Source organism: Haemaphysalis longicornis, unplaced genomic scaffold (assembly GCF_048455015.1).
Source record: "Haemaphysalis longicornis isolate Haplotype H1 unplaced genomic scaffold, Haemaphysalis longicornis Haplotype H1 scaffold_2, whole genome shotgun sequence".
NCBI lineage: Eukaryota > Metazoa > Arthropoda > Arachnida > Ixodida > Ixodidae > Haemaphysalis > Haemaphysalis longicornis.
The window spans coordinates 231,100,494-231,127,703 of NW_027526295.1; the positions used below are offsets into that span (position 1 = coordinate 231,100,494).

Here is a 27,210-nt window from a genome sequence, read left to right on the forward strand (position 1 = left end):
TATGGTTTAACGCGCCGACGCAACGCTGGCGATGAGGCGCGCCGTAGTGGAGGGCTCCGGATTAATTCTGACCACCTGGGGATCTTTAACGTGCGCCGAAATCTCGTACATACGGGCGATTTTGCTTTTCGCCTCCACCAGAAAAGCGGCTGCCGTGGCCGGGAATCGAACCCGTGACCTCGTGCTCAGCAGCGCAACGCCTTAGCCACTGAGCCACCGCGGCGGGTATTTAAGAAAGATACAAAAAATAGGAATTTTGCAAAAATGAACTAACCATACTTGCGTCCCCTTCCAAGCTTTCATTTCTTCTTATTTCGGCGCGAATTGTTTCAACAGGTAGACACGCGACAGCTCACCCAGAATCAGAGGCCTCACGCGCCCTGTTCTACTCACGCCCTGTCACGCTCAATTGTTAGGAAGCACGCGCTGGTCAAATTTTTTTTTCAATCGCTTTAAAACGTGCGTAGGTACCGTAATGACCCGGTTTGAGTTCCCATACGAACTCAATTGTGTTTTTAATTTACTCTTTACAGCGCGCCTTTTTTGAGCCGAACCAATGACGACGGTTTTTCGCTCAATGGGGCACTTAGCAACTACACAACAACAACAGCAATGACGACGGTTTCTCTCTCAATGGGGCACTTAAGGCTTTCGCCTTTCAACATTCCTTTTTGGGTTGACGTTGTACAGGGCAGCCTGGCTGCTGGGAAGGTCGTATACGTTCAAAGTTCCTCTTCCGGCTCGCGAAGATGAGTCAGCCCAGCGACGCGTTATCGGATCCGGCCAGCCGGCGATCACTACGCTGAAATACAAAAAGTCTGGTGTAGTGTTTCGGCTGCAGATTTTGCGGTGCGGTGGGGAGGGGGAAGTATGCAAGAGGGGCGATTTGGTTTGGATGGGAAGGGGCCTCGGGTTTCCAGAGACGGGGGTGACAACGTTACAAGGAAATAATTATTTGATGTGCTTGCGCAAGCTAAAAAATGGACCGTCTTCCTTAGCTTTCGCTGAGCACCTCACCACTCCCCCTTTCGCTTCCTTTTTTTTCCCATTGAATGAAGATTGCTGGTCTTGAGCATTTCCTTCGAATTAGCGAATGCTTGCCTTTCAGGCTACCAAACACTGCCGCGTCGGATACCCTTTCCCACGTGGTAACCACGCGCTTTCTCGCGCACTTTACAAGCACACACACGCAAGGGTTCCTTTGCCTGCCGCGTTTCCGCCTTAGGCCGGTTTGCTCCACCTTAGACAGCCTGGCTCCCCCAAGGGCGCCGTATTGACGCCTCACCTGCCCGGACGCTCAGTCAACATGGGCAACGTAGGGCAGGACCCCCGGCGCCACCCCGTCCTTTGGACCCGGCCTCCTGGTGGCTGGATTGCAAGGGCACGCCACGACCCGCGACCCTCTACAAGCAGACCGATCAGATATTGTTTCGGCCATAGCACTTGCGCTTAGCCAAAGCGACGCCAAAGTTATAATATCAGACTCTCAACAGGCGTGCCGCAACTTTGCCAACGGTCGCTTGCACGTCACAACACTTCGACAATCAATCGGAGACTACCAACGAGACCAGTGAGGATTGTATGGGCACCAGCTCATAGCGGAATCCCCGGCAACGAGATCGCCAACCTCGTGGCTCGAGATTTGACCCGCCGAGCCAGCGCTGGTGAATCCGAAGCCGAGCCCGAGCGCATTGAACCTCTTGTCACCTACCAGGAAATCAGGCAACACTATAGGCTGTCCCGTAAAACGCACTCTTCGCCACACAAATCGCTACCGAGAGATCAGGAAAGAGTATTGCATGCCCTGCAGGTCAACACCTTCCCGCATCCCGCCAGACTACACCTCTTTGACCGGACACACGTTTCTCCCCTTTGCCGCTTCTGTGGGGACTCTCAGGCACATAGTGGGCGGCTGCGACAAGTCCACCCTACACCCCCCTAACATCCACCTTTCTACAGAGCTTTGGGAGAGAGCCTTGGCCAGCTCCGGCCTCGAAGATCAGCTGCGCCTGATCGAAAGGGCTGTCGACGCGGCCCGAGCTCAAGGCATCCTGGAATGAGGACGCCTCTCTCAAGCATTTTCTGGATTAATTAAAGTTTTATTCTCTCTCGACGCTCCCGTCGCCGGCCGGTTTCAAATTGCGTTGCTTCGCACGTTGGTCTAACCCGGCTAGCGCCACATTTGCTTTCCGAGCCGCGTTCACGGCGACGGCGTATGAGGTGATCGTTCATTAATATTATTATTATTATTTTTGCTCACTGCTTGTTATAGGATAGGAGTCCGGAGACTCGACCCTAAATCGTGAGCCATCACCAGGGCCTGATATAGATCTCGGATGTACACCTGATCCAGTCTTCACAGCGCTTGGTAGATGCGGGCCAGCATTCTGTACGCCGGTTGTATACAAGAAAACAGTAGCCGGGAAAGAGTAGCAGAAGTAGCGCAGTGACCAGCACACTTGTCTGCATGTAGCACACCTTTGCATGCTTCCGGAACCTTCTTCTTTCTTGATATGAACTACTTTAGAGTGAGCTACTTCAATGCTGTAATGTGTAGGTCAACCCCTCCAGTTCGCGTGACTCATTGAAAGAATTTTGCTTCGTCACTCTTTATGTGTGGCCAGCTGAAGAGGAACGTGCGTTAATAGACAACGGTGTTGACCACCGAAACCAGCGAGCTGTGATTAAGTACCTCCTTTGATCGAGCCTTTTCGCTGAACAGTGTTGACATCTTTTAGCCGCGCCACCAGCGCAAGCAGCTGGAAAGGTCTTGGTTGTGCATACTTCGTCTTCGTGCACTTTTTTTACGGCAGCGATGCTTCTCTCAACGTTATACGGTCCCCTGCAGCTAACTACAGCGGGCCCTAGCTGTTACTAGATTTAGTAAATTCTCTTTAGCCCTAGAGCTGATAACGCCTTCAAAAACGCGACGCCAGAGAGGCGACGCCCAAAAAATTGGAAGCCACACGCAAAAAAAAAAAAAAAAAAGAATTCACGCATCTCCACGAAGTGAATCATGACGAGTGGGCGAAGCACTGGGGATCGTTCTTACCGTAAATCACCCGTGGTAATGCCCACTCGCGCATGTAAATGAGTGACAACGCGTTTGTACAGAAAACACAGTGCCAATCCAATCCGATCCGATACAATTCAATTTAATCCAATGCAATCCAATCCAATGGTCCTGGCGCATGCGCAACACTGTGTACACAGACGCCAAGGGACAAGCCACAGACAAAGCGAGGTCCAAAGGTGCTTCGCCCCTAACAAAATATCTGCCGATGTATGCCCATGTATGCTTCGCGTATAAATGTTAAATCAACCGCTTGACGACGACGAGTCGGCGCTTCTTTGCGAGGCTTTCTCGCCGAGAGAGCCAATGTTGAGTCTGCGCGCGGCCGTATCGCGTTGCTGCACTGTGAGCGAGCCTGTGTCATTGCGCGTACCGTGTAGCTTTGGTAGCTCGGGTTCCCCGGGTGCGCGCGGACGCCTTTTGTTATGGGACGACCGGAACATGCAACTTGTGCCTTCGTCCGTACAAAAGGGGGCCGAACGCTCCCACACCAACAATACGTGTAGGGGATTCCAAACGACGTTGGCCTGCATCGAAGTTTGCTAAGTAAAAGCAAATTAACGGCGCTATAATAATCCTGGTTTAATTTAGGTAACGTTTTTTTTAACCTGTTTCGATTCTGCATCATTCTGCCGTAGGAATAATATAGAACAGAAATTCGCGTTGAATGGTAACACACTGCTGCACCCTCGCATTTCTGACGTAGGCAACTGAATTTGTGTGTCACTACTTTCCTATGGCGGTTATCCCGATGGTGTGCGGTCAGCCACCGCGCCCATATTAGAAAGCGCGGGAAAAAACACTGCTAAAGGCTAACCGTTTTTTTTTCTCGTGCCTTCTTCGAATTCCGCAGCACCGAGATCTCTTGTCCCCCCACCCCAGCAAAGAGAGTGTACCTTTAGTTGATTCCGATTCCTTCCTGGAAGGCGATCTTCTAACTTAGCGTCTTTACCTATCTGGCAACTTAAGTTTGTGCACGCTTATCCTGCAATCGCACTGTATTGATCCTGGGCACTGATGCTTTGCTTTCATACTAGTGGTCGCTGGTCGGCAAAGTCACGCGGAAACACGCCGGCACAAGAGCGCGCTCCTGGACACCCGCTGAGCTCCGAAGTGCGTAGTGAATCTCGGCGCATTTCCTCGACTCGCTAAAGGACAGATTGTCTGACAGATACGCGCAAGCGGTCTTCCTGGCTTCATCCCAGGTCTCTCTTCTCAATTTGCTTCTGGCCGCGGCGATAGAGCAAATGAGGAAGGTGCATATATGCGAGACGGCAACGGAGCCGCTTAGCTAATTATGGTACAAGTCCGCATTTGCGGTCGTAGTTTGTGAAATCGGTTTACAGCGAGAGATAGGACGACCGGGGTCAAATGCGTGTTAGCTGACGTCGCCAGGATGAGGTGTGAATTAGAGGACCAATTCTCAGTAAATCTTGCATCCGCTGTGACATGCGTCGCGGTCTGCTGGCTGGCTGTATCATTACTGTATCATTACTGTATCATTTGTTTCGCCCTTCAGCTGCATGCTCATTCACGTGAACCGACAATGGAACGCAAACGGTTTCAAATCTACCGTCGCTAAAGAAAGGTTCGTTAGACAAATTAAGTGTAAATTAAGGCTGTTGTCTCAACCGTGCAGCATCAAGGCTCAATAACATCGGTGGAGCGAAGGTCGGAACAGTGGCGCCTCTTACAGGACATGGCAGTGCACGTGCGATTCCCAAGAGCGAATTTAACGGCTTCCGGCGCAGATTCGGGGCACGGATTGGTACGCTTGGCCCTGGAGGACTGCGATCGGAACCAGTTGTCCTTGGCAAAGCGTGTCCTGCGTTCCTGAGGCAGCAGCCACCGCGGGCTAGGTCGCGCCAGCACTGCGGCGCACTTTAAATCCACGTTGCCCATTGCAACTTGCTAAGTTGCGTCAAGCTGTTGTCTTTGGTTTCTACATGCCCTCTGCCTCCTTAGTTAGGGTAAAAGAGGGATACGATGAGAGAAACAAGCATGAGGAGGAGGTCCTCCTCCCAGAGGACTCTGGTACAACGTAGACAGGCCCTCCGGATCCCCTTGGCTCGTCGTCACTCGTCGCGTTTTCTCCAACGGCGCGGCATTCGAGTGCCTCTGTCCCCCGCGGTGTCCGATAGCGTGCAATTAGGGCGCAGCAGCGCGGGTGAACGTGCTCGTCCCGCGTGTGCGGTGACCGCTGCGCCCCTCAGACAGGTCGACAGCACCTACACGGCGGGGAGCCGCAGCTAACAAACCTCGCGCGAGAAACGAAACGCACGCATTGTCTTCTCCTTCCAACGGGGCTGACGCTCGCGAGCGGCGCGTGTTTTTTTGGCAGCCGATTGTCGGCCCAAAGCCGGCTGCTTTCCAGATTTTGCCAACAATCGGGGACGACCTGCCCACGTCACGCGGGGCGGGACTTTAAGCCGCGCCGCGCCCCGGGTCCCCCGCCAGGGCCACACGCACGCACTTGGGCCACGTGCTAGCACCTGTTGCCCTCCGTCGGCAGCCTCCTCTCGGTGGGCCACGAGGAATATAGTTTCTCCGAGTGGGAGCTCCATCTCCGAAGCCGTGGTTGCCGTGCCGTCCCGTGTGGCCACGTCTCGCGGAGCCGCTTGATACGAACGCGCCCATGGATCAGATATCGCCGCACCACCTCAGCGTCGGCTACCGGTAAGGAACGCGCTAAGGCAGAACGGTGCGCACACCTGAACACGGAGGCTGCAGGGTCGACCGACCCTTCAGGACGCGCGGACGTTGCTTTGCTTCTTTCTCTGCGCCGAGCAATCCTTTATTGAAGGAGACGCACTCAAGCACAGAAAGTGGTTGGTTCAAGTGCACCTCAAGCAACCAACCACGGAAGCCCTGCTGATTTCGTGTATAGGAATTTTCGACTCGTTAAGTGACTAGTGCATGGACAAGCTGAATTTGAACAGTTCGAAAAATTGAGGTTCGAGCTGTCCTTGAAGAACTGAGTTGTCGTGATTCGAACTTAACCTAGCCCTCTGGTTGCCAGTCCCAGGCTCAGAGAGGTACGAGGGATGAAACTACAGTTCAATTTGCGGACATCTTGAGTTTAGCGGCCTTAAGGTTGACCTTACCGGCGTCCCATATAGTTTCTTCAGTGTTAGGGGTTCTCTGTACCTACGTATTTCGTACTCGGGTCTGAGGGAAAGGTCACCACACATTTTGTTCCCCGGGGCCAATGGTCTGACGCCGATGTAGCAGTGCGCGTGCGTCGTTCGGGCGTAGTGTGTTTTGTAATGGGAAAATCTCTGTTTCGCTAAACTCCAATGCCCTGCAGAGGCCGCAAGCAATTCGAACGATGCCTCGACGTCAGAATGAAAAATTTTGCGTGTAAGAAAAATGAAGGATATTCGTCCATGCACGTAGTTGCATTAACAGAGTGGCTATCGACAGAAGTTGGAAAAGTCCTTTAATCTACGGTTATCCTCGATTTGCCAGTCCAGCTAGGCAGTCCGCGGACTTCCTTTAGTGCCGGGAGTCTCATAGGAATACGCGTGAAAAGCCTGTCTGCGGATCGCGTCGATGGAAGTCCGCGGACGATCCGGGAATGATAATCGAGGAGGCCCTATATGCAAGGATAACATCGGAAAATTCGGAGGAAAAGAATGGAGTTGCATCGCAAGACAGGGATGGCTGGATGAACGTGGGAGAGGCCTCCCTCCTGCAGTGACGGCAATTGAACTTGTTGATGATGGTAATATCAATGATGAAGCTGTGCAAATTGCGAAGAGCTTGCCATCAGCGCAGTAACCGCGTTTAACACCTGTTCATTAGCATTTAAAAGAGCATTGTCAGGTGACAAAATGCGCACACACCAAATGTTGCTGATTCCGCAAATATCCTCTTTTTTTTTCCACGCCTCAGAAATAACATTTATTTCAAAGTCAAATGACTTCTGGTTTTAGCATCTCTCTCACGAAAAATATGTGTATAGAGGGTGTTTTGCAATATTACGTGATATCGGCGGGCTTCCTGGAAGTTTATGGCTTTTTCTTCTCATGCGCGAGAGAAAAAATAAAACCAGACCAAAACTGCGGTTTTTTAGGCACTCTTCGGAGTTTCTGTGCGTAAAAGTTCTAAATTCGGCGAACTTTACAAAATCGTAAATGATTACGAAAGCGCCTAGGCGTACCTGGCGCAGATTTGCAAAGATCAGTGCTAAAGAAAGAGAAGCACCCAAAAAGCGTCCTCATGAGTATAATACTTTCCAAGTTTCTACGAGCTTTTATCAACGGGCTGTACATTTCCTACACAGACATGCTTAAATAACGTTTCCTTTTTTACGCAGCTTGCTTTTCCTTCGAATGTTTCAGGCTGTCAGTGGTAAAAATGCTTATAGATATTAGAAGTTCTTCGCGTCGGGCACCCATCTTCCGAAACTATACGTGGATGCGGTGCGAATAGTGTCAGAGTTTTTCAGCTTTACACAGGAGTTCTGACAACATAAATAATCGATCAGTCATATTCCGGTCATCGATTGGAACTAGCGCGTCGACTATACTTAGCGCCACGTAGCGACGTCCCCGCTCTATCGTCGGACGGGGCTTCCTCTTGAGCCAGCATTTTTAGCCGGTCGATTTCAGGCCACAGCAACCGGCCTTCGATTGGCGTAAGGTCAAGTTTTTTTTTGTTTTTTGTTTAGTTCAGGAGGTGCAGAACACAACACAGTTGGAGCACCAAAGCTACATACAAACTGCTGCTGTTGCTTGAAATACTCGTTTCAGGCGGAAACCTATGGTTGGTTGTTAGTACTGTGTACGGTATATTGGCAGCGTTAACACTTTGGAACTACGAAGCTCGCGCAGAGCTGCGCGTGAGGCTTCAGTTCTGGGCGGGTGTGGCACCTATCTCGAAGGCTAATTGCAGCGAGTTTACAGGAATTCTAGGTGACGCCTCCAGTGCCGTGAATACGTTAACAGATGTCCACCTTTCAGAGTCTAGGTTTTGAGTCTCGAATATGCCTCAGCAGTATTTTGCGCATTCAAACGAACGTATACGCATGCGCCAACGAGTATTCAAAAGTCGTCGTGGTGATTTATAGTAGCACTGCTTGTGAATAGCTATCTTACTGACTCGATGCTTGCGAGGAGGCAGCGTTTTTGTGTCTTCACGCATCTAGCGTTATATATATTTATAGAATCGGGTGTGCGAATGGCTTTTACTTTGCGCACTCTTTCGGGCTGCATCAGTGCGAGCCAGAGTTGTCTCAAGAGTCGCCCAGGCCGTTTCAATCACGGACGAATTAGGAGAGCTTGCGCGCAGTCTTGTTCGATCGTGTCGATTGCGAGCACGATTCGTGATTCCCTTAGCGGAGACGCAAGGGTTGTATATATCGGCCGCCGCCTCGATGTCCCCTTTTTCTCCGTTCTCGGACTGAGATGGGCGTGCAGATATAGATGAGCGTGCCCAGATAGAGGAGTGCCGTAAATATGATGCCATCGCCGCGGCAGCTGCCGCGCGTGTACCTAGTACTACTGCAGCTGCTGCTGCGGGGGACCCGTCCTTCGGCTGCGGCCGATCAGTGGGTCAAGTTTCCGTGCTGCCTATCGCTCGGCCCAAATGCGCGACACGGCTTGGGTCCGCGCGCGCCCACATGCTGCGGCGGCGGCAGGCCTGGCAGCTAGCGCGGGGGTGCGTAATGTTCTGCGGGCCAATGCGAGCTTCGCTGTAGCGTGGCCTGATGGGTGGCGGCGGGAAGAATCCGCGCTGCTCGCAGTGTCCGCGCGCGGCAGATGGGCAGATGGGAAGGGGGGATGCTTGGGGGAGTAGTCGACGGTGTTCGGCGACACTGCGCCCGCAATCACGACTCAAGGCGCGCACGTGCATGTGACGATGAACCGCTGCGTGTCAAAGTGCGGAGTCACGATGCAGGTGTATAACTAAATGAATGGCCGCAGATATAAGATAGCATGGTCTTTGCTCACGCGTGGGAAGGGGGGGGGGTCCTATGCGGCCACGTACGTAGGGACGTGAAATTCTTGTCAAAACTTTCTAGGGCAGACCTAAGACTTCTGGGCAACAAAAAATTCAGAGAATAAGCTTAGCTTTTAACATTGACAAAAATTTAATTACTGTAAGAAAAAAAGATGTTTCTTCTCACTTTTCGGCGTAAAACGTTTCAGCCTCCCCTCAAGATGTGAGCTTGTACATTGAATTTTTTGCGGCCTCTGCATTTTCGCCGTTGCCTAGAAATTATTGACAAAGATTGCATTCATACATACATACATACATACATACATACATACATACATACATACATATATGCATGCATGAATACATACATACATACATAATACATACATACATACATACATACATACATACATACATACATACATACATACATACATACATACATGCATATATGTATACATGCGTATACGTACATACACACGTACATGCATACATACGTACATACATACATGCATGCATACATGCGTATACATCCATCCATCCATACATACATACATACATACATACATACATACATACATACATACATACATACATACATACATACATACATACATACATACATACATACATACATACATACATGCATGCATACATGCATGCATGCATGCATGCATACATGCGTACGTGTGTGCATGCATGCAGGCAACACACCTATACGTGAAAGTATACGCGCATACATGCAGAGCCCGTCCGTTATTGCCTAAAGGCAATAGCGAACTTTTCGCGACTAGAAAATTCTAGTCGTGGAACTCGCCTAATGTCAACAAAGGTAACACAGTGTATGCATTAGGTAAATGAACGCCCGCCTGTTGCGCATTCTGTGCGTCTCTTCTCTGCTGCTCGGCCGTAACGGGGTTCCGCTTCGATCAAGCGAGACCGCAGGAAGAAGGGACGCCAGTTGTATTGATGAGCCGTTGCGGAAAATTGTTGCCCTTGTAAAGACGGGGAAAACTACTGGGGCACGAGCAGCCGCATGCCGGCATGCATGCTCGCACGCGGGATTGTCGCGGCGAAAACGCGTGCACGCGAGACGATCGCGCGCGTCGGTTCTTGAGGGGGGTCTAGGCCCACTCGTTACAAGTCCACTCGTCATAGGCCAACTTGTCACAGGTAAACTGGTCAGGAATGCCACTTCGTCACAGGGCATTTCGTACGAGGAATTTTCGTATCACCGGAATATTCGTCACACGGAAAACTCGCATTACGAGCATGTTTTCTAAAGCGATGTTTCCGCCTGCTATGTATACGTCGCCCATTTCAAAATGATGTAGGCGAGCGAGTGTTCTTTCAAAGTTTTTAACGCAGGAAGTTAGGAAAATATGCCGCCATACCGAGGTATATTAAAATGATTATAGCCTGCAAATTTGTATTACATGGCACATAAAAAAGTAAACAAATTGTTATAAATGACGCAGTGAACAGGTTGTACATGAAATAAAAAAAATGTTTATTGCACTCTCTTTGTACTGTTGTACTATTTGTACTATTACACTGTTGTCTCGTCGTGTAGGCGTCTTCAACGCTGGGTTGCTACGTTGTTCACTTCATCAGTACCGGAAGCGGATGTTGCGGGCAATATTCCGAAGCGTATTGACTGTGGCTCAGCCGTCGTGATCAGCCAGGATTCTTGGATGTGATCGTTGACATCTTGGTATTTGCGAGCGAACCGTGGGGGGTGCCGTCCGACGATGACTACTACCACCACGGTGAAAAGCGACAACGGAACAGGTTAACAAAAGGCCCCACAAGATTTTTTGGCTTGGGCTGGCCCGAATATGTATTCAGTGCAGTGAAAAATTTAAAAAGCAATTGCCCGCCGCGGTGGTGCAGCTGGATATGACGCTGTGCTGTTGAGCCCAAGGAAGCGCGTTTGGTTCCCGGCCGCGGCGGACGCTTTTCTGATGGAGGCAACAAGCGAAAACGTCCGCGTGCTCGAGATTTCGACGCACGCATATTAAACATCCCCAAGTGGTCAAAATGATTCAGAGCCCTCAACTACGACGCGCCTCGTCACTTGTGTAGCGGCGGCGCGTTAAACCCCCACAATCAATCAAATCAACAAATAAACAATTTCAAACCGAATGCAATGCCTGGTGGTGTGTCCTTCAGTGTTTACATGGAAAGAAATCTTCCAGCTTAGCTATGGTTCAAGCCTTGCGCGAGTTGGTGCAAGCTTTGCCAATTTTTATTTTTTTTATTCGCAGACTGAAAGTGGGGGTGCAGGTTGTACGCAAGGGCAGGTTATACGCGCGAAAATACGGACGTACACCACCTCAACACCGCTGACGATCAGTACTTGAAGCAGGGCAGGTCGCGCTGACCTCTCCGCCCCCCCCCCCCCCTTCCTCCTCACCAAAAGAAGAAAAAAAAAAACAGCTCTTTATGCACACCTGCTGCTCACACAGACCTCCGCACGCCCTCCTAAACAGCCGTAACGAATTTACCATTGTGGAAACCAGTCTCAGACCGGCTTTAACGCCAATTTCCGGTCAGGGCTTCTAGGTTTTTGTTCACACGGCAGCTGTGTAACGAAATCCATGTGACGAAAAGGCGCCTCGCACGAGAGTTCCTATCTCGAGATGGCACTGTACCAAAAGGCCGGTGTGACGAGTTGGCCTACGACGAGTTTTCCGGTGACGAGTGGGCTTGTGACGAGTGGGCTCGTTCCCTCTTGAGGGATTGACAGGGAACGAATCGGCCAACACCACTTCCCGGGAATCGACAAACGGGGCGGGTGACAACACGCCGCTTTTCACCTCACTTCTGAACGGCTACGGGGAGAAGGTAGAAGCACTCGGGGCAGCCAGGGCAGTATATACCCCGACTCCGCACAAAGAGCTAAGCGCCGTGGAAGCCTCCTCCAGGAGACAGATACAAACAAATACTGGTATAGCCTCATGTATCCTGGAAAATACCGCTGAGATTGTCGAAATGCAGCAGCACTCCCACACTGTACCACATCACCAGGGAGTGCAACAGCATTTGGCGTGCAGACACAACACCGAAGAAAAAATTCAGCTATGGGAGGAAGCCCTGGCCAGCTCGAGCCTGAAAGACCACATCCATCTGGTCAACCTGGCCCGGGAAAAGGTGGTGTCCTGGACTGGTCCTGGAGTGGTGTCGTGACCCCACCCATCAGTGACACCAAAGGCCCTGTGTTTAAATAATTCTATTCATTCATTCATTTGTTCATTCATTGCTCGAAGCAGGGCGTAGCAGTTTTAAATTTTTTTTTTTTTCATGCACGTTCGGAATCCGCCAACACTGTCTTGGCCCAAGACAGCGAGGCAAGCTTTGCAAAGGTTTGATTGATGTTATTTTTTTCTTATTTATTCGTATGCACAGCTGCCGTGTAGCTTTTAAGCGCCTTCTTGGCTTACCTGGTTTAGTCTCGTACACCGTCGTTGAAGTGGAGTGGGAAGTATGGTACGGCCACCAAATGGCCGACAGCTAAACGTCGCGGCCGCACGTGCGACGCGTGGCGCCAAGGTTTGCAGCGAGGGCATACCCCCACGTAAATTGCGCCCGCGTAGGATGGCGTTACTTTTAGCGGTGGCAATTTCTCGGAAGAAGGAACAGGACGCTGCGCACACTTTTATGTTATGCGTGTCGAGAGCCGTGCTTTTTCCTGTCGGCATACACTGCGCAAGTAAGGCGTGATTGACTAACGATCGTACCTCCCGTCTCCCTTATATACGCATATACATTGTATTGCAGAGGTTTTGCAACGTCTGATGAAATTCTGGACGCATGCGTTCTATGGCGTAAGTTGTTTACGATTTCGGGCTTCACTTCCTAAATTTACACTGTCTCAAGTGGCGAGTGTTCTCTCCAATTTCAGTTAAGCCTTAAGGTCCGAACTTTCGCACCCGCTGCTGCTTCATTGACGTCAGTGGAAGTTGGTGACGTCATTATAAGAAGCGTAATCGGATCCGGTCAAGTCAACACTGATGTATTGTACATTTACACCACCCCCCTCGCCCACAAGGACACTTTTCGAGGGAGCGAATTCATTGTCCTTCCAGTGGCCTTGTTCGCAGGGTATAGGTCTAGGTAACCTATGAGGTCGCGTCATGGGCAGTGCTTTCCGGCGCATGAATGGACACGTTTGGGTGCGCCATCATTCGCGTCAGCGGACATTGCTGGCCTTGTTTTAAAGCTACAAGGCTCACTAATTTACCCAAAGAGGTAGAGGGGGTTCCCTGTTTGGGGGGAGAGCGAGGGAAATTTCGCATGTTGGTAAGGAATGAGGAGGGGATAGCTCACTAAGTGCGGTCCTAAGACATTGCGGAGGAGAAAACCATTGCTGCTTCGCGCCCGTCTTACTCCAAATAAAGTTTATCTAATCCAATCCAATCCAATCCAATCCAATCCAATGCAATCCGAATGGCAGGTACGCGTTCGAAATTAGAACTTCGTAGACGTGCGCGCATGCGCACGCCTTCGCGCTTGTCGCTGCTTTCAAACCGGCACGTTGGGGAATACTCTGCACTATCGGGAAACGGTCGTAGATGGGCTGTGTCTGTGAAAAGGGTAAGACGCGAAAGCCCAACCATGCGCATATGGTAAGCCTAATCATGTTGGGAGGCAGCGAGAGAAGGCTTGGGGATGCGTACGTGAATAAAGCAGAGCGGGTCGTTCGTTCAGTGTCCGGGCGAGCTCTACGCACTCGAGCCATTCACCGCTGACCCTGTGGAGCAGCTGTCTCTGCAGCCAGGTGGCCCGCTCGCGTGTCCCGGCCGAAGGGCGCACTTCCGGTGCCAGCGACGGCGCACTTCATGAGCACCCGCTGCTATCGGTGGGAAGAAGAAACCGGTCCGATCGACCCTTCCGCGCTTTCCGCTGTCGTGCGGGTTTGCGCCGAGTACGATACCGTGGTGGTTTCACAGGTTGACGCCTGTGTACGTCTCTACACACGCGACCACTGTGTTGCTCCAGGGAGGCCCCGCTCAGGCTTGGTATACCGTGAGAGGGCCTCTCCGCTATGCGGGAATGCACTGTGGTTGGAAGTCGACAGACCTATTTCTTAATCCCCACACGAAGATATTTGAAAACAGGCCAGGCTTACGGCTATTATGGGCTGACCGTGAAACTGGCAGCGATATTTGAAAAGATAAAGGCCGAAGAATGGAATTAACGAGAGAGAGAGAGAGAGAGAGAGAGAGAGAGAGAGAGAGAGAGAGAGAGAGAGAGAGAGAGAGAGAGAGAGAGAGAGAGAGAGAGAGAGAGCATAACGTTGACTTGGGTGAGGGTGAGGGGGTGACAAAATAAAATAAAGCGTCAAGTTATAAGTTGCGTTGGTCTTTACGACTCAGTGGTTCGTGTACCTATTTGGTTTGCGTGTTCATTCGTGCGCCTTAGTAATGGTAATAACCAATAAATTGTTCGATATCGTGTTTCGTCTGCGGTAGCGGACGAAACGAAATCCTCTGTGCTCGCGGCAACTCTGTGACGAAACATAAGTAATACAAAAATTAAAAAGGCTAATTAATTTGCGCACGTACATGCCTCACACATGAACACAACAAAAAATTGAAATTATGAACACAGGAAAGGGGAAAAAAAAGATAACCATAAGTACAATACGTGATCATGCAGTTGTAGCGATAGCAATAAATCAATCAGTAGTTATTATCGTGTTCAGGAACGGCCGATGGGTCTTTCCACTGGCCCGCAAATGAAGACAAGTTGCTTTATGGTGATGATGATTATTGTTACGATGTCACCATTTACGTTGTTTTAAACAGAAATGATCATAGCTTCGCCATGCGCACACCCTTCTTTCGTGTCGGAGAATAATAGCTGCTGTGCCCTTTTATTCTTACCCCCCTTCCCCCAAAGACCGAACCATCGCACTATGCAGCACTCGGCGTGTTGTGTTTTGCAACAGCACCCAGTACAAAGCAGTTTCTGTGTTCGCGTTCGTCCTGACATGCGCCTGAGCGTTGAAAATGGCTTTGCCAAAACATACCGACACCGCCTTTACCTGTTACTGCGAAGACTTTTCCACATCTTTCCCGCCGTAAGGCTTTCCATTTGTGCGCACTCTGTTGTGCCCGGGGCGAGTAGGATGCTTCTAGATTGCTTCCTTCGGATAAAGAGGACACATATCTGACGTTCAACCGGCTTGTTGTCGCCTCTCGAGATAAGTCAGGGACATTCTTTTTTTTTTTTTTCCTTCCTAATCTTCTTTTCTTTCGGCCGCTAAGCAAACATTGTTCACTTTCTGCTTTGGAAGTTTTTCTTGTCCGCCCGGTAAAGCGCCGCGCTCAGTTCTCGTCTTTATCTTGGAGAGGCGCGCTCACCTCCGGTATCGCACCCCATCTCGCAGTCGGACGACGCGAGCTCTCAGACTCGTAGGTTCCGGCGACCGAGATCGTACGCCGCGGCAGTATACTTGGGGCGCCCGCCGCTAGCGCAGAGCCTAGTAAGGTCCTCCACAAACACGGATCCCAAAAGCCAGCCATGCCCTTCCTACACCTCCAGAAAATGTGCGTATGCTGACTAAATACGTTTACTTAACCGTCCAGTGTGGGCTGTATGTATGTATATGTGTGCTGTCGCTTGCCTCTCGTTTGTTGCGACCTGGAAGAGCCGTTTATCGCGTGCATTCCAGGAGCTGCGAATGCTCCGCTGTTAGACGCGTTGACCTGCATGCGGCAATTGGAATTGAATTTTCCGCCAGGTATTTTTCGACACTGCGCGGGTGTATTTCCGGAATTTATTTTTATTAATAGATAGCCGGCATTTATATCGGCAGCTGTTTTCCTACTGCACTGACGTTTTTGTCTGACTCTGGATTAATCGAGCTTCTTTAAACTTGGGATCCGCAGATTTCTTTTTCTCCTAGTGCTGTAAATTTTTTCTACGTGCCGAACTGATTTTATTTTCTTCTCCCTATTGTTCATTGTTGCTGCGTACTTCTTTCCCTTTTCTTTGTTCGCCTCACTATGTCCATTCCATCTGAAGTAGCAAGCCCCGCCGCTTGTGGGGCTAACGTCTTCAGTGTTCATTATCTCTCTCTCTCTCTCTCTCTCTCTCTCTCTCTCTCTCTCTCTCTCTCTCTCTCTCTCTCTCTCTCTCTCTCTCTCTTGCATTCCTGGCTGTGTTTTCACTTTAGAGTATTGCTTTCTCTCATTCGCATTGGCCCTAACGAGCGCGTATTAACGAAACTGGGCTGCCATAAAGCCCATCTTACAGCCCATTTACCGTTTGGCAGACATGCACGGGTGACTACTCCCGCCGCGTTCTTTTCTGTTTTCCCTCCGCATCGGACGGAATCTCCGCTCCACTTCGATCCGGGGCGCCAGGAAACACAAACTCCATAGATACGGGCGAGACATGACCGTTCACAACTGTTGCCAGGAGAGAAAAAAATAGTGCTATACTTAGTTCGATAGTGCAGGACACGTATACTGGACAAATAAATAAATAAAAAAGAGCCTGTCACTGCTGTGACAGGCCACAACGCGTTCCCAAGTTGGTATCAAACCGAATTCCTACAGTAGTGGAATTAGCGGGCGCTTTGGGCATTAGTCGGTATGTACAGGAAAGTTCATCCCCAGCGGGCAGTCGTGTGTTTGTTGACGCCGGATGTCCTCTTTCAAGCATGCTCGTTGCTGTCTGCACACGTGCGCTATTTGTCCCCGGAATGTCAGCGAAAGCGATCTGTCCCCGTCAACCTCTCTTTTAACGTTGCCAGCTGGTAGGAATGTGTCGCTGCTCGCACCGTCTGCTTGCGTACCGTGCGCGAAAAAGCCGGCAATGTTTAGCAGCTGAATCGATTGAACAAATCAATTAGCTCCGCGGGCTATCGTAGGCCCGGTTAAATATAATCTGGAGGTGAGGGATGAGAAGCTACGCTGGAGCTATACGTCTATGCAGCTAGAATCCTGGCTAGAACTATTGAGCGGAGGAGGGGGGAGGGGACTTTTGCAACTGGTATGTTTGCTCACTGCAACGAAAAAATCAACAAAAGTGAGCAACTCCCGAATCGTAGCGTATATGCAGTGTATGGCAGTGACCATTCTCTCAGATGCTAAGCAAACACCGGTGTTCTTTTAAAGACGATAGTATTTCTTGGGCTGCTTGAGCCTGGAAATTTCGGTGTGCCCGTCTGTCTGTATGTATGTCGCTCGATTCAGCCATCCGGCCAAAATTAAAAAAAAAATCTTGGTCGAGATGTTTATACAGCCAAAACCTTTCCGAACCACTAAATCTTGAAACGCGCTTCATACTTGTCAACATTTTTTAGCAAAAAGAAAACTTTAGGCACATTTCAGGCAAAACATAAATGCACAACTAGTACTCGCAGTGTTCCTTTAATTGAAAACAACTATGTGCTCGATATTTGCAAGTAAAAAATGCGCCTTGAAAACAATATTTTGACCTAATTACAAAAAGCTCGCGCGAGCCTAAACCTAGTGGCAATGTTTTAAGTTCATCAATAACAAAAGGTTCCAGTAGATGGCGCGAGCAGTGAAACGCGGGGAAATTGAATTGACTAAAGCAAACCTCGACCGTGTTCATCGGGGGAGGATCGAAAAGGTGGGGTAGAGCACGAGAGGTGGGCGGGGAAAGGAGAGAGAGGCATTTGCGTGGCAGAGGCGGCAGAAGACGACATTTGCAGCGAAGCAAGCAGATACGCGGCAAATTTTAACACGAAAGTGTTTTATTCCCGGATACACTAAGATTACACTGACGTCACATCCGTCACGGAAGTAACGCCAGTACAACTAAGCAAGCGGTCTGTAAAGGGTGCACCCCTGCCCAGACATTTAGTACTAAAGAGTATGTTATACTTAGGGTTGTTCGTTTTCGAATTTTATATTTTAAAATGATAGTGTTTTATACCGGGATACACCAAGATTTCACTGACGTCATATCCGTCATGGAAATGACGCCATTATACAGCTTTGCCGAAGCGACCCGCCAGCAGGACGTCGCTCGCCAAGCACACCCACAAGACAGCCGCCGACCCGCAAATCGTGCTCAGATCCAGATTTAGCTGCACTTTTCATTTGTTTTTTACCGATTCCTATGAGAGAGGAATCAACCACAATTTTTTTTTCCTTCAATCTCCAACGTAGTGCATCGAAGAATTTCTCCACCACTCGGGAGAAGATATTGCTTCACGTCGACAACCCCTGCCTCCTTGCTTGTTTGGTTGTTTGTTTCACCGTTTTCTCAGAATCCCGCGCCCACCGCCCATTTGTCACCCTATTCTTGCAGCGTTTGCATTATATGGGTTTGCAGCGATGGCAATACGTGGAATACAAAGCTTCCTCAGTTGGGCGCCGCCGTGGGCGCATTGGTTGCCTGTACGTGTTCGCTCTCGGACGACACACTCGGCTGCAGCTGCGGAGCGTGCGGGAGATATATAAACGCCGCGAAGCCTCACACGTCTCAGCAGTGTTGGATTCCACGCGGCGATTCTTCCCTTGCATCGTAGCGGAATTTTCCGCGCGTGCAGCGCAGCACGCAGCGTGCAGGAACGCTGCTGTTGTCGACAGGCATGATAACTGGGAATTGGTTAACGGGAAAAAGACAAATAAACAGACAGACAGACGGACAGACAAAAAACAACTAAAGAACAGCACCAAACGACGCGACGGAAGATAGGTCAACGTGAAGACGTACACATGAGCTTTGTATGTCATTCTTCCGTCGCGTCTGTTTCGCGCTTTCATTTTTTTTTTACTTCAACGCCACTGTTGGTCTGCCGTGTTCAAATGATGGCTTGTTATTGAGCTTACTGAATACTAAGGGATTGTATGCTGCAAATTGCGTGTCATCGTTATTGCTTTTTTGAAATGTTCAAGTGACCCCCCCCCCCCCTTTTTTTTTGCCTGCGCCGCTGAAACGTGCACATTTTTATAGCGGACTGTGCAGTTTTATTGCCTTTTCAATGTGTTTTTATTGTCGGAAGTAGTAGTAACAGTAGTAGTAGTAGTAGTATAGTAGTAGTAGTAGTACACGTGTATTAGAGCAAAAGGGAAAAAGAAAGGTGGTGGGGGATTTTTTTTTTTCGGGAGGGGGGGGGGGGGGGCTTTTTTTTTTCGGGGGATGCTGCCTGGGATAGGAACGTGTCATAAATTCGAAGTCAGGTGAATCGCTTGCCGGTTTGCGAGTTGTGTCACAGTTTCAGCTTTGCTTTGATTACTCCCACCGAAACTTGGGAACTGATTATTTGAACGGCAACCGTAAAACTTCTATTAGCTTTAGGTGACTTTTTGTACCACGCAGGGAGCGTTAACTTTTTTTTTTTTTTTTGCCGCCTGCGATTTGTATTTGGCTGCTTTTGTGTGCGGCTACAAAGCCATATTTTCTATAAAAACTAGTCGGGGGTGTGCAATCCATCGTCGCTCTATTTTGTTATTGCGCAATTTGGCTACAATAACTAACTTGTTCCAGAGATTTCCACCAATGTATCGAGCACAATGGTTTTTCATTGCGAAGTTTATCTGGGATGGTATACTTTTTATTCCTTTTTATTATTGCCGTTCCTAATGTTTTCTCCAGGCCTTCACTGCGGAGTTATCGTTCGCTGACACCGAGCCGCTGGGATACCATTGGCGCGTAGGATAGATGATAAAAATGTTGCTTTAATGCCGGCACTTGACTTCGGTCTGTCGGTCATCGATCGACATCGAACCATTGAGTGCAGTACGCGTCAGAAACATGGAAGTCCATGATGTTTTACGCGTCAACCTCGTTTGATGTTATGTGACGACCTGGGCGATACTGTGCCTCGTAAGCTATTAAACTCTTGTCCGTGTCACAGCTCTGTAGATAGTCCAAGGTTCGACGAAAACTCGTCAGGCGAGGGTGATTCATAGATGAAATACAAGCAGGCACTCGCCTTGTCAAAAACAAATAAACAAATAAAGACGTTTCGGGGCACCTACAGGTCCCTTCTTCACAAGGTCCCTTCGTTTCGGGGCCCCTACGGGTCCCTTGTTCACAGGGTCCCTTGGACCTTGTGAACAAGGGACCCGAAGGGCCCCGAAACGTTTTTATTTGTTTATTTGTTTTTGACAAGGCGAGTGCCTGTTTATATTTCATCGAGCTCTGTAGATGTTTTCTTCAATAATCATCGTTTACAATAACGGATCTGTTTAAAATTACCCCAACTGTTGAGATAATGCAAGCACCGCGGCAGCTGTCTCGACGCCTCTGTTATGACTTTTGATACCTGCGTGAGTGGGACTCGTTGCGTTTCCTACTACTTTGCCTTGTTCCGGAGAGCCTGCAGTTGCGTTGGTTTATGAAATCTGTAAGTTGCATTAGAGTATCCCCTACCCCTTCGGGAATTCTTTTGGATCCCGCTGCGCCGTCCTACAATGTTCCGTCGTGAATTTTCATACTCGGCTCTTTCGGACGTGGAATGCTTTCTTGAGAAACCTAGTGCATCCGCTTTATGGAGGCGGTATTTCGCATACAAGCGGCGTTTGTGTTGGCTAGTAGTGCGTTAGCGAAATAAATTTGCTGAAATCTCTGGGATCTTTGCGCAACCAAGGGTGTCAAAAACTGCTGCCCTTGTGGTTCCCATCTTCCCGCAACCTAGCACAACAATGACCTCTTAAAGCGTGAGATTGAACACAAGGCGTTGTTTTATTTTCGGTGCTGACTGCAGAAGAGAGCTTTGCTCAGTGCTCGAAAACTTTGGAGCGACTACGTGGTGTCACCAGAAAGCTGAGCATGTTTTAAGCTCCATTGCGAATCCTATACAGAATCGCTACAAGTTTCCAGCACACTGGGCCATCAGCACACAGTAAGCTGGCGCGCTCTTTATAGCAGGTACGCTCTAAATGTTCCATGCTCGCGAAAACAGGAACCTCCGCATCTACGTGCGTTGATCACTTAGTTGATTAGCCGTGCACTATGCCCAGAGGGAGTCGCGAGGCTCTTCAGATATCCACTGCTGACGTGTCCACGTAACGCCACTGGTGCCGATTTGTTCGATGACTTTACTAGGCAGTACTTTTTCTTCCGAGGCTGAACCAGGCGAGCATGCAGGCTGGACTTATTGCAGCCTCTGGAAGCACGCGCTCCCCTTGCGCGTCCCATTTCGAGCCGCCCTGCGCTCTCCACACTGCTACCACAAAGCACTTCCTTGCGGTGCGTGACACCGGGGGAAGGGCCTTTTCGTCACGCGTGCTCGCGCGTATATCATCGGCGCGGGCGCAATCCCAGTCGGCTAGCTGGCTGCGCTAATGCGTGCACGTGTGCGAACGGGTCGACCCACCCAGCGACAGTTCTACACTGTCGAGTGCGGAACGCGTGTAGACGAAAACAACGGGAGGGCGTGCGGGTGACGTGGCTGCGACTGCTGGTATTCGGGAGCGCGGGGCGATCCCTGCAGTTCGCAGAGCGCCAACATCACAGGCACACGAAAGCGACCCGCTAATGTACCGTCGTCGCTGCGACGATTCGTCTGAGGTGGGGAATACCTGCCTCTGTAACATGGCCTTCGCAAAAATATTGTGCTTTTTACCAAAAAAAAACTGTGGTTGATTTCTCTGTCATAGGAATCAGTAAAACACGAAAGTGAAATGTGCAGCGCACTCCACAGCCTAGCATGCTTTGCGGGTCGGCGGCTGTCTTGTGGGTGTGCTTGGCGAGCGACGTCCTGCTGGCAGGTCGCTTCGGCAAAGTTGTACTGACGTCATTTCCGTGACGGATACGACGTCAGTGAAATCTTGGGGTATTTCGGCATAAAACACTTTCGTGTTAAAATATAAAAGCCGAAAACGAAGAATCCTATGTAGAACGTCCTCTTTAGTACTAAAGGTTGCTTCCCCGCAAGAAGACCCTGTCTGCAGGGGCGCACCCTTTCCAGGCTGCTTGCTTTGTTGGACTGGCGTCACTTCCGTGACGGATATGACGCCAACGAAATCTTGGTGTATCCGGGAATAAAACACTCTCGTGTTAAAATCAGCACTGGCTGCCGCAGAGGAACGCGCGGCATTGCGCAATGGCAAGGGTTGGGGAGATAAGACGCCGTGCGTGGCGAGCAGTATGCACTACTCAGGAAAGGAGAGTAAAGTGGGGATGTAACCAAACTCCCTCCTCATGTGGCCATGCTTCACTGCGCAACACACATTGTGAGAAAACCAGCTTACAAAGCTTGTTCTCGATCGCCGATCGCCTTAAAGTCTGCTTCACCTGTAAGCACTGTTGCATTGCTGTGAAGACAATTTTCTAAAGGCATATTAAAATATAGATGCCCTAAAACCCGTGTTTTATTTTTATGAATTTTTTCATACGCTGAACACACGCCGCCGAGTAAAGCGTCCACACCACCGCGAAAACCTGGGGGATCATACATACACAGCTTAGCTGTAAAAACAGCGATAACCAGTGGTGTCGTGGCGTGAGTAGTTCTAGCTGAAGGTGACGCATGGGAGGGGAACGTCCCGATCTCTATGGTCGGTGAATGCGCACATGGAAAGCGTGTCGTTTAAGTTCAGTAAGATCATTGGTTTGTGGGTGGTAGGCTGTGTTCAGTTTGAGTTGAGTGGGGCAAGAGCGCAGGATGTCATCAACGACCCCGGACAAAAAGTGGCGGTCAGGTTCAGTAGGTGCTTCCGTGAAGCTCCATGACGGTAGCGTGATGTCCTTCAACAATTCATTGACGTCCGTGGCGCAGCTCGTTGGGAGGGCACGTGTGACGGCGTCTCGCGTCGCGCAGTCGGTCGCGACGGCAGCCCACTTAGTTCCAGATATGGACGGAAGGAAGGCCCGGGGCCATGGGCTCCCGTGACGTCCGATATGACGTGACGTGACGCGAAGGGCCGACGTGACGTCCGGTGTTGTAGCATACACATTTCGCTTTTCCTGCTGTAACACAAATGCTTGCTGGCAGCGGAACGAATAACGAAGCGGTAATCTTTTCCCGCACACATGTGTGCCTTGCTTTGCGTATGCGAACAGAGATGGAAAAGTATCAAGGGCTCGACCTACGACTTTAGTGAAGTATTTGATATGCTGAGCGGGGGAACCGCAAGTTAGCACGGATGAACTGCACCGGGTGCAATTTTATCTTTAATTTGCCTCGAACAACGCCGCTAGACTACATTGCTCGGATGCCTGCAAGCAGACATCCAAAGGGCAGGGATTGTGTACGGTACGTATGCTTATATTAGGCCGGGGCACGCGCTCTGAGGCGACGACGTCCATCACAATGCCCATGCGCGACGTCACACAACATTTCTGTAATCTCTTCCATGGTCCTTAGTCGAGAAACGTCCCTGGCTTGCATTTGTTTAGCTGATAACGCTAAGACTGATCCAGAGGTCCCCGTTATCTTGTCGGGTTGTTGGGATATTTGAGCCGTAATGCGTTTGAGAGCTTGTTACTGTCGAGCTGGTCGTGTTCCCGCGTTTCGTTCGTACTTGGATAAAGAGTTTTTGTAGTAAGCCCCGGAGGCTTGTCGTCGTCACTGGCAGCAACGTCCCTCGTGGCTGCGAGCGAAGGCCTTCGCCAGTTCGCTTGTCACCTGTACCTGGCCCTGTCGGGAGGCAACAGCCTGGCAACAGTACGTGCGCCGTGTGTCCCTGTGGCGTTTTGTAGTGCTCGCTCCAGATACATATGTCGTGCTGCGCAACTCGTACAGGTGTCTTTTTTTTCTTTAATTTTGTGCTATACGAAAGGTTTTCGAAAGTTTATGGGAACAACAGGAATGCCGTTTCTAGAGGGCGTAATCGCGACTGAGCGGGTATTTTTGTGAAGAGAGCGCGCAGCTACTGATACGTGATCTAAGCAATTCGCGAATTACGTTAGCCACTGATTTCGGCGCATTTATTTAAACTGCGAAATTACATTCAGGTGGGATTTGAGGTGATGAAAATTCTGGACTTGGCCTGAGGTGTGAGAGACGCGCGGTGCCTGAGTTTGCCCGCAACTTAGCTCGCGCCGGTTTCGAACCACAAGCGAGATTCAGAATTTTTGAAATGCTGCTAACCTTAACGCAGTAAAAGCGTCCAACTTATTTGATAAAAGTAATAATAAAAGTCGTTGCTTTCACGCCGAATCAAGCCCGTCAGTTTATCCCAACGGAGCGGCCGTTGGGATAAACGGACTCGATGCCAACAGAGTAGCGTAAATTTTGCCGCGTGATTTATAGCTTTTGTATACTGGCTGACCTGAACATTATACGCGTGTGTGAGGGGCGTATATTGGTAGGGCTCTCAATGTTTGACGTATATATAATTGGAATACTACGTTGTATCTGACACGCTGAACAAGGCGAATAATCGGGTTGTGAACGGGCAGTGTTTACTACGAGAGTGTGTGCGTCGTTTCGACACGCGACGTGGGAAAACAGTCGGTGGGCGTCGTATCAATCAAAGGCCCCAAATTTCGCCGACATCGCTTATCTGTGGTGTACCTGTGGCTACGCGTGCTCTCCCTTCCTCGTGAATGCGTCTCAAGCACCTTGGGGCTCCGCTTCGGCGCCTCGAGACGGTGTTTACATCCTGCTGCACTTGTGAACGCGGTGGAACAGACTGTCCACACGCCAGTCTGTTTGATCGCCCGCGAGCGGGGATACGTTCCACACGGAAAAGACATGCTGTGCCTTCCATCGACGGTGATGGGCTGCAGGAAATCGCAGCAATGTTTTTGTTGTGTGGTTTGTTTCGCATTTTAATTGGCAGCCCTTAACGAGAAGGTATTATTGAGGCCGGGTTTAGACTGTTGTCGCGACTGTCATAAGATCTCTAAATAATGACGTCATTTGAAGTCTCAGCCAACCGAACTGGGTGAAACGTCGTTTCTTTACGTTCATAGCGCACGATATGGCTGTTGCGTCGGTAGTCTGAACATAGCCTAAGCCGTCGTTAAAACGTACTATCGGCGTCAAAGGAAACGCGAACACGAAAATATGAACCTGAGCACACAAATAGCGTGATTTCTTTCCATTCGAGGCAAAATGACGCGTTTATTAGTTGCAAAAACAAAGTTGGGAGAAGTGGATTTCCAAACATACCAATAGCGTGCCATTATATGAAATCTACGAATAGTATTTTTCAATTTTGCACGTTCTGGTTCATATTTTCGTGTTCGCGTTTCATTTGACGCCAATAGTACATACCGAATCGTACCGCAAGCGTTGCTGGTGCCCCATGAGTGTTCATATCGCAGTGATACGTCGCAGGCACAAATGTCGGCGTGCACGGGACATATCAGGCCGAGCTAGTTCGTCAGCCTTATTCCTGTTGCCCAAGATGGTAACGTGCACAGGAACCTATTATGGAAGAACTGCCCAACCGGATTTGTCAGCGAATCGCGAAATTGTCCGGGTCGAATCGTACGTACGGCACGACAAGACAACCGAACCTGCACTCGCGTATTCATTGCCGCGGCACAGCCTGCATACAAAGTTGCCGCCGGGGAATGTGGTCGCAGTGGTTTCGCCTGGGGCTGTAGATTCTAAGGGTATCGCGTGGCTGTTCTGTAGTCACCGATCAGGTAAACCGCCTCCTCACTGGGAGTGACAGGCCATGTGCATTAGGAGGGCCGGATCGGCCGCTTGCCTCATTGAGGCAGGGCTGATCGATGCAAGACAGAAGGAAGCCATGACCAGCGCTTAATTCTTTCGCTACTCATCCCGGTTTTAAGGCTTGTCTTTCTGGTCTGCAAAGCGCAATAGTACTTAGTAGCAGCTACCCACTTTCCCACTTAAACACACTCTCTCTTCCCCTCTGTCGCTGCGGGATTACTTTCCTGTAATAATCCAGGCTGCGTATGATTATGAGGTAATAGTGAGTAGTCCTTCCAAACAAAAGGATGCTTCCCGTTGAAAGACAATCACCTAAGAGTACTTCCGCCGGCATTCTTTTTCCCGTTATCGCATTCCTCTGCGCCGTTTCAACAAGCTCGTCTGCGTATTCCCATGCTCATTCTATCGGCACGACGTAATGATACGCGGTTGGCCTACACTTGTCCAGTCTCCTACATCATTTACACTGCCGACAGTAAGCGCGTCATTAGTTTTAGGCATCCGGGAAACTGGCGCGCGTCACTGTGAACTTCCGCCAGGTGCAGCGCAGAATTAAACGGCGTCGCAGCAGCGTTCCTGGGGTGCTGCTGCTGCACAGGTCGTTGCAGCAGCAGCTTCGTTCGAGGTCTCCATGCGTGCGTGCCCCGTTTGTTTGGCGTCGCAGCGCGTTCTCGCTCGGAGTCATGTTTATGAGGGCACGTCAAGCGTTGCATGTGCGCAGCAGCACCCCGCATGACGTCCCCCTATACTGCCGCGTCTTCGCGGTGTTGCATATCTGCGTTGTCGCCTCGGATGGCTCGCGCAAAGAAGAGCAGTGCCCACTTTTCTAGCTGATTTGTTTGTTTTAACGCAGACTGCAGCGTCTTTATGTGGCGGAAGAATTCACCGTCGTCTGACCTGCATCCGCTTGCAGGATTACCGTTTTTTTTCCGCTACAGGTTCGCAAATACACGCATTCCTTTTCCGTGAAGGGGAGCAGGTGTGCACGGTTGCATAATGTTTGCGGAAAGACAGGCCTACTTTGAGTTTCACGTTTGGACTTGGGCTGGACATCTGCTACAGCTCACATGTCGTCTTCTAGCTGTAAAGTATAGGCGATTCGAGGTCGGAAGCAGCGTTTCTCAAAGGAAGCTACACGGGTTGTGCGAAACGGGATCTGCCGGAGGACTCGAAAGGGCCTACGTCTGCCGACAGTCGTGGTTTCATGGGCTCCGCAAAGCGGCGTTTACTACGCAGCAGCTGCGTGCCGGCCGCGCGCAGTCACGAAATGCACATATGTGCACAATGAAGGGAAAAATCGGGCACATGCACTAACATTTTCGCCATAAGAACTCGGGGCTCGAGCTTTTGCACACAATGCTTGAACGCAGTGGCCGAAACTCGCCGCAGTGGCCGAGGTGCTCACGCCGCTGAGCGTGAGAGGGCGCTTCTACTCATGTATGCGTGTACGGCGGCCGTACTTGCACCACTTTTGGTGCGTATTGTGGGAGCACACGTCTCCCCCCACCACTTGTACAGACACTGGACCTTCTGGATTAATCTATGGGCAGGAAGGTATACGCACGGCGTCTCGGGAAATGCGTTGAGTTCGAGACCGATAATCGACGAGAACGACTCACGTGCAAGC

The 27,210-nt window shown here is 50.2% G+C and overlaps 1 protein-coding gene across 6 annotated transcripts in view; it reads left to right on the forward strand.

The window, feature by feature from the left end:
• Positions 1–27,210, forward strand: part of Ndae1 (Na[+]-driven anion exchanger 1) — a 115,411-nt gene that overhangs the window by 20,077 nt on the left and 68,124 nt on the right. The window contains exon 1 of one of the 6 annotated variants that reach the window (XM_077699668.1): positions 5,584–5,749. The exons of 4 other annotated variants lie outside the window; for them this stretch is intronic. In XM_077699668.1, the coding sequence (XP_077555794.1) occupies positions 5,709–5,749 (41 nt within the window). In that variant the 5' untranslated portion in view covers positions 5,584–5,708. Of the gene's footprint in view, positions 1–5,583; positions 5,750–15,409; positions 15,571–27,210 lie in introns of those variants that run through there. One more of the 6 variants, XM_077699669.1, reaches the window with a different exon arrangement.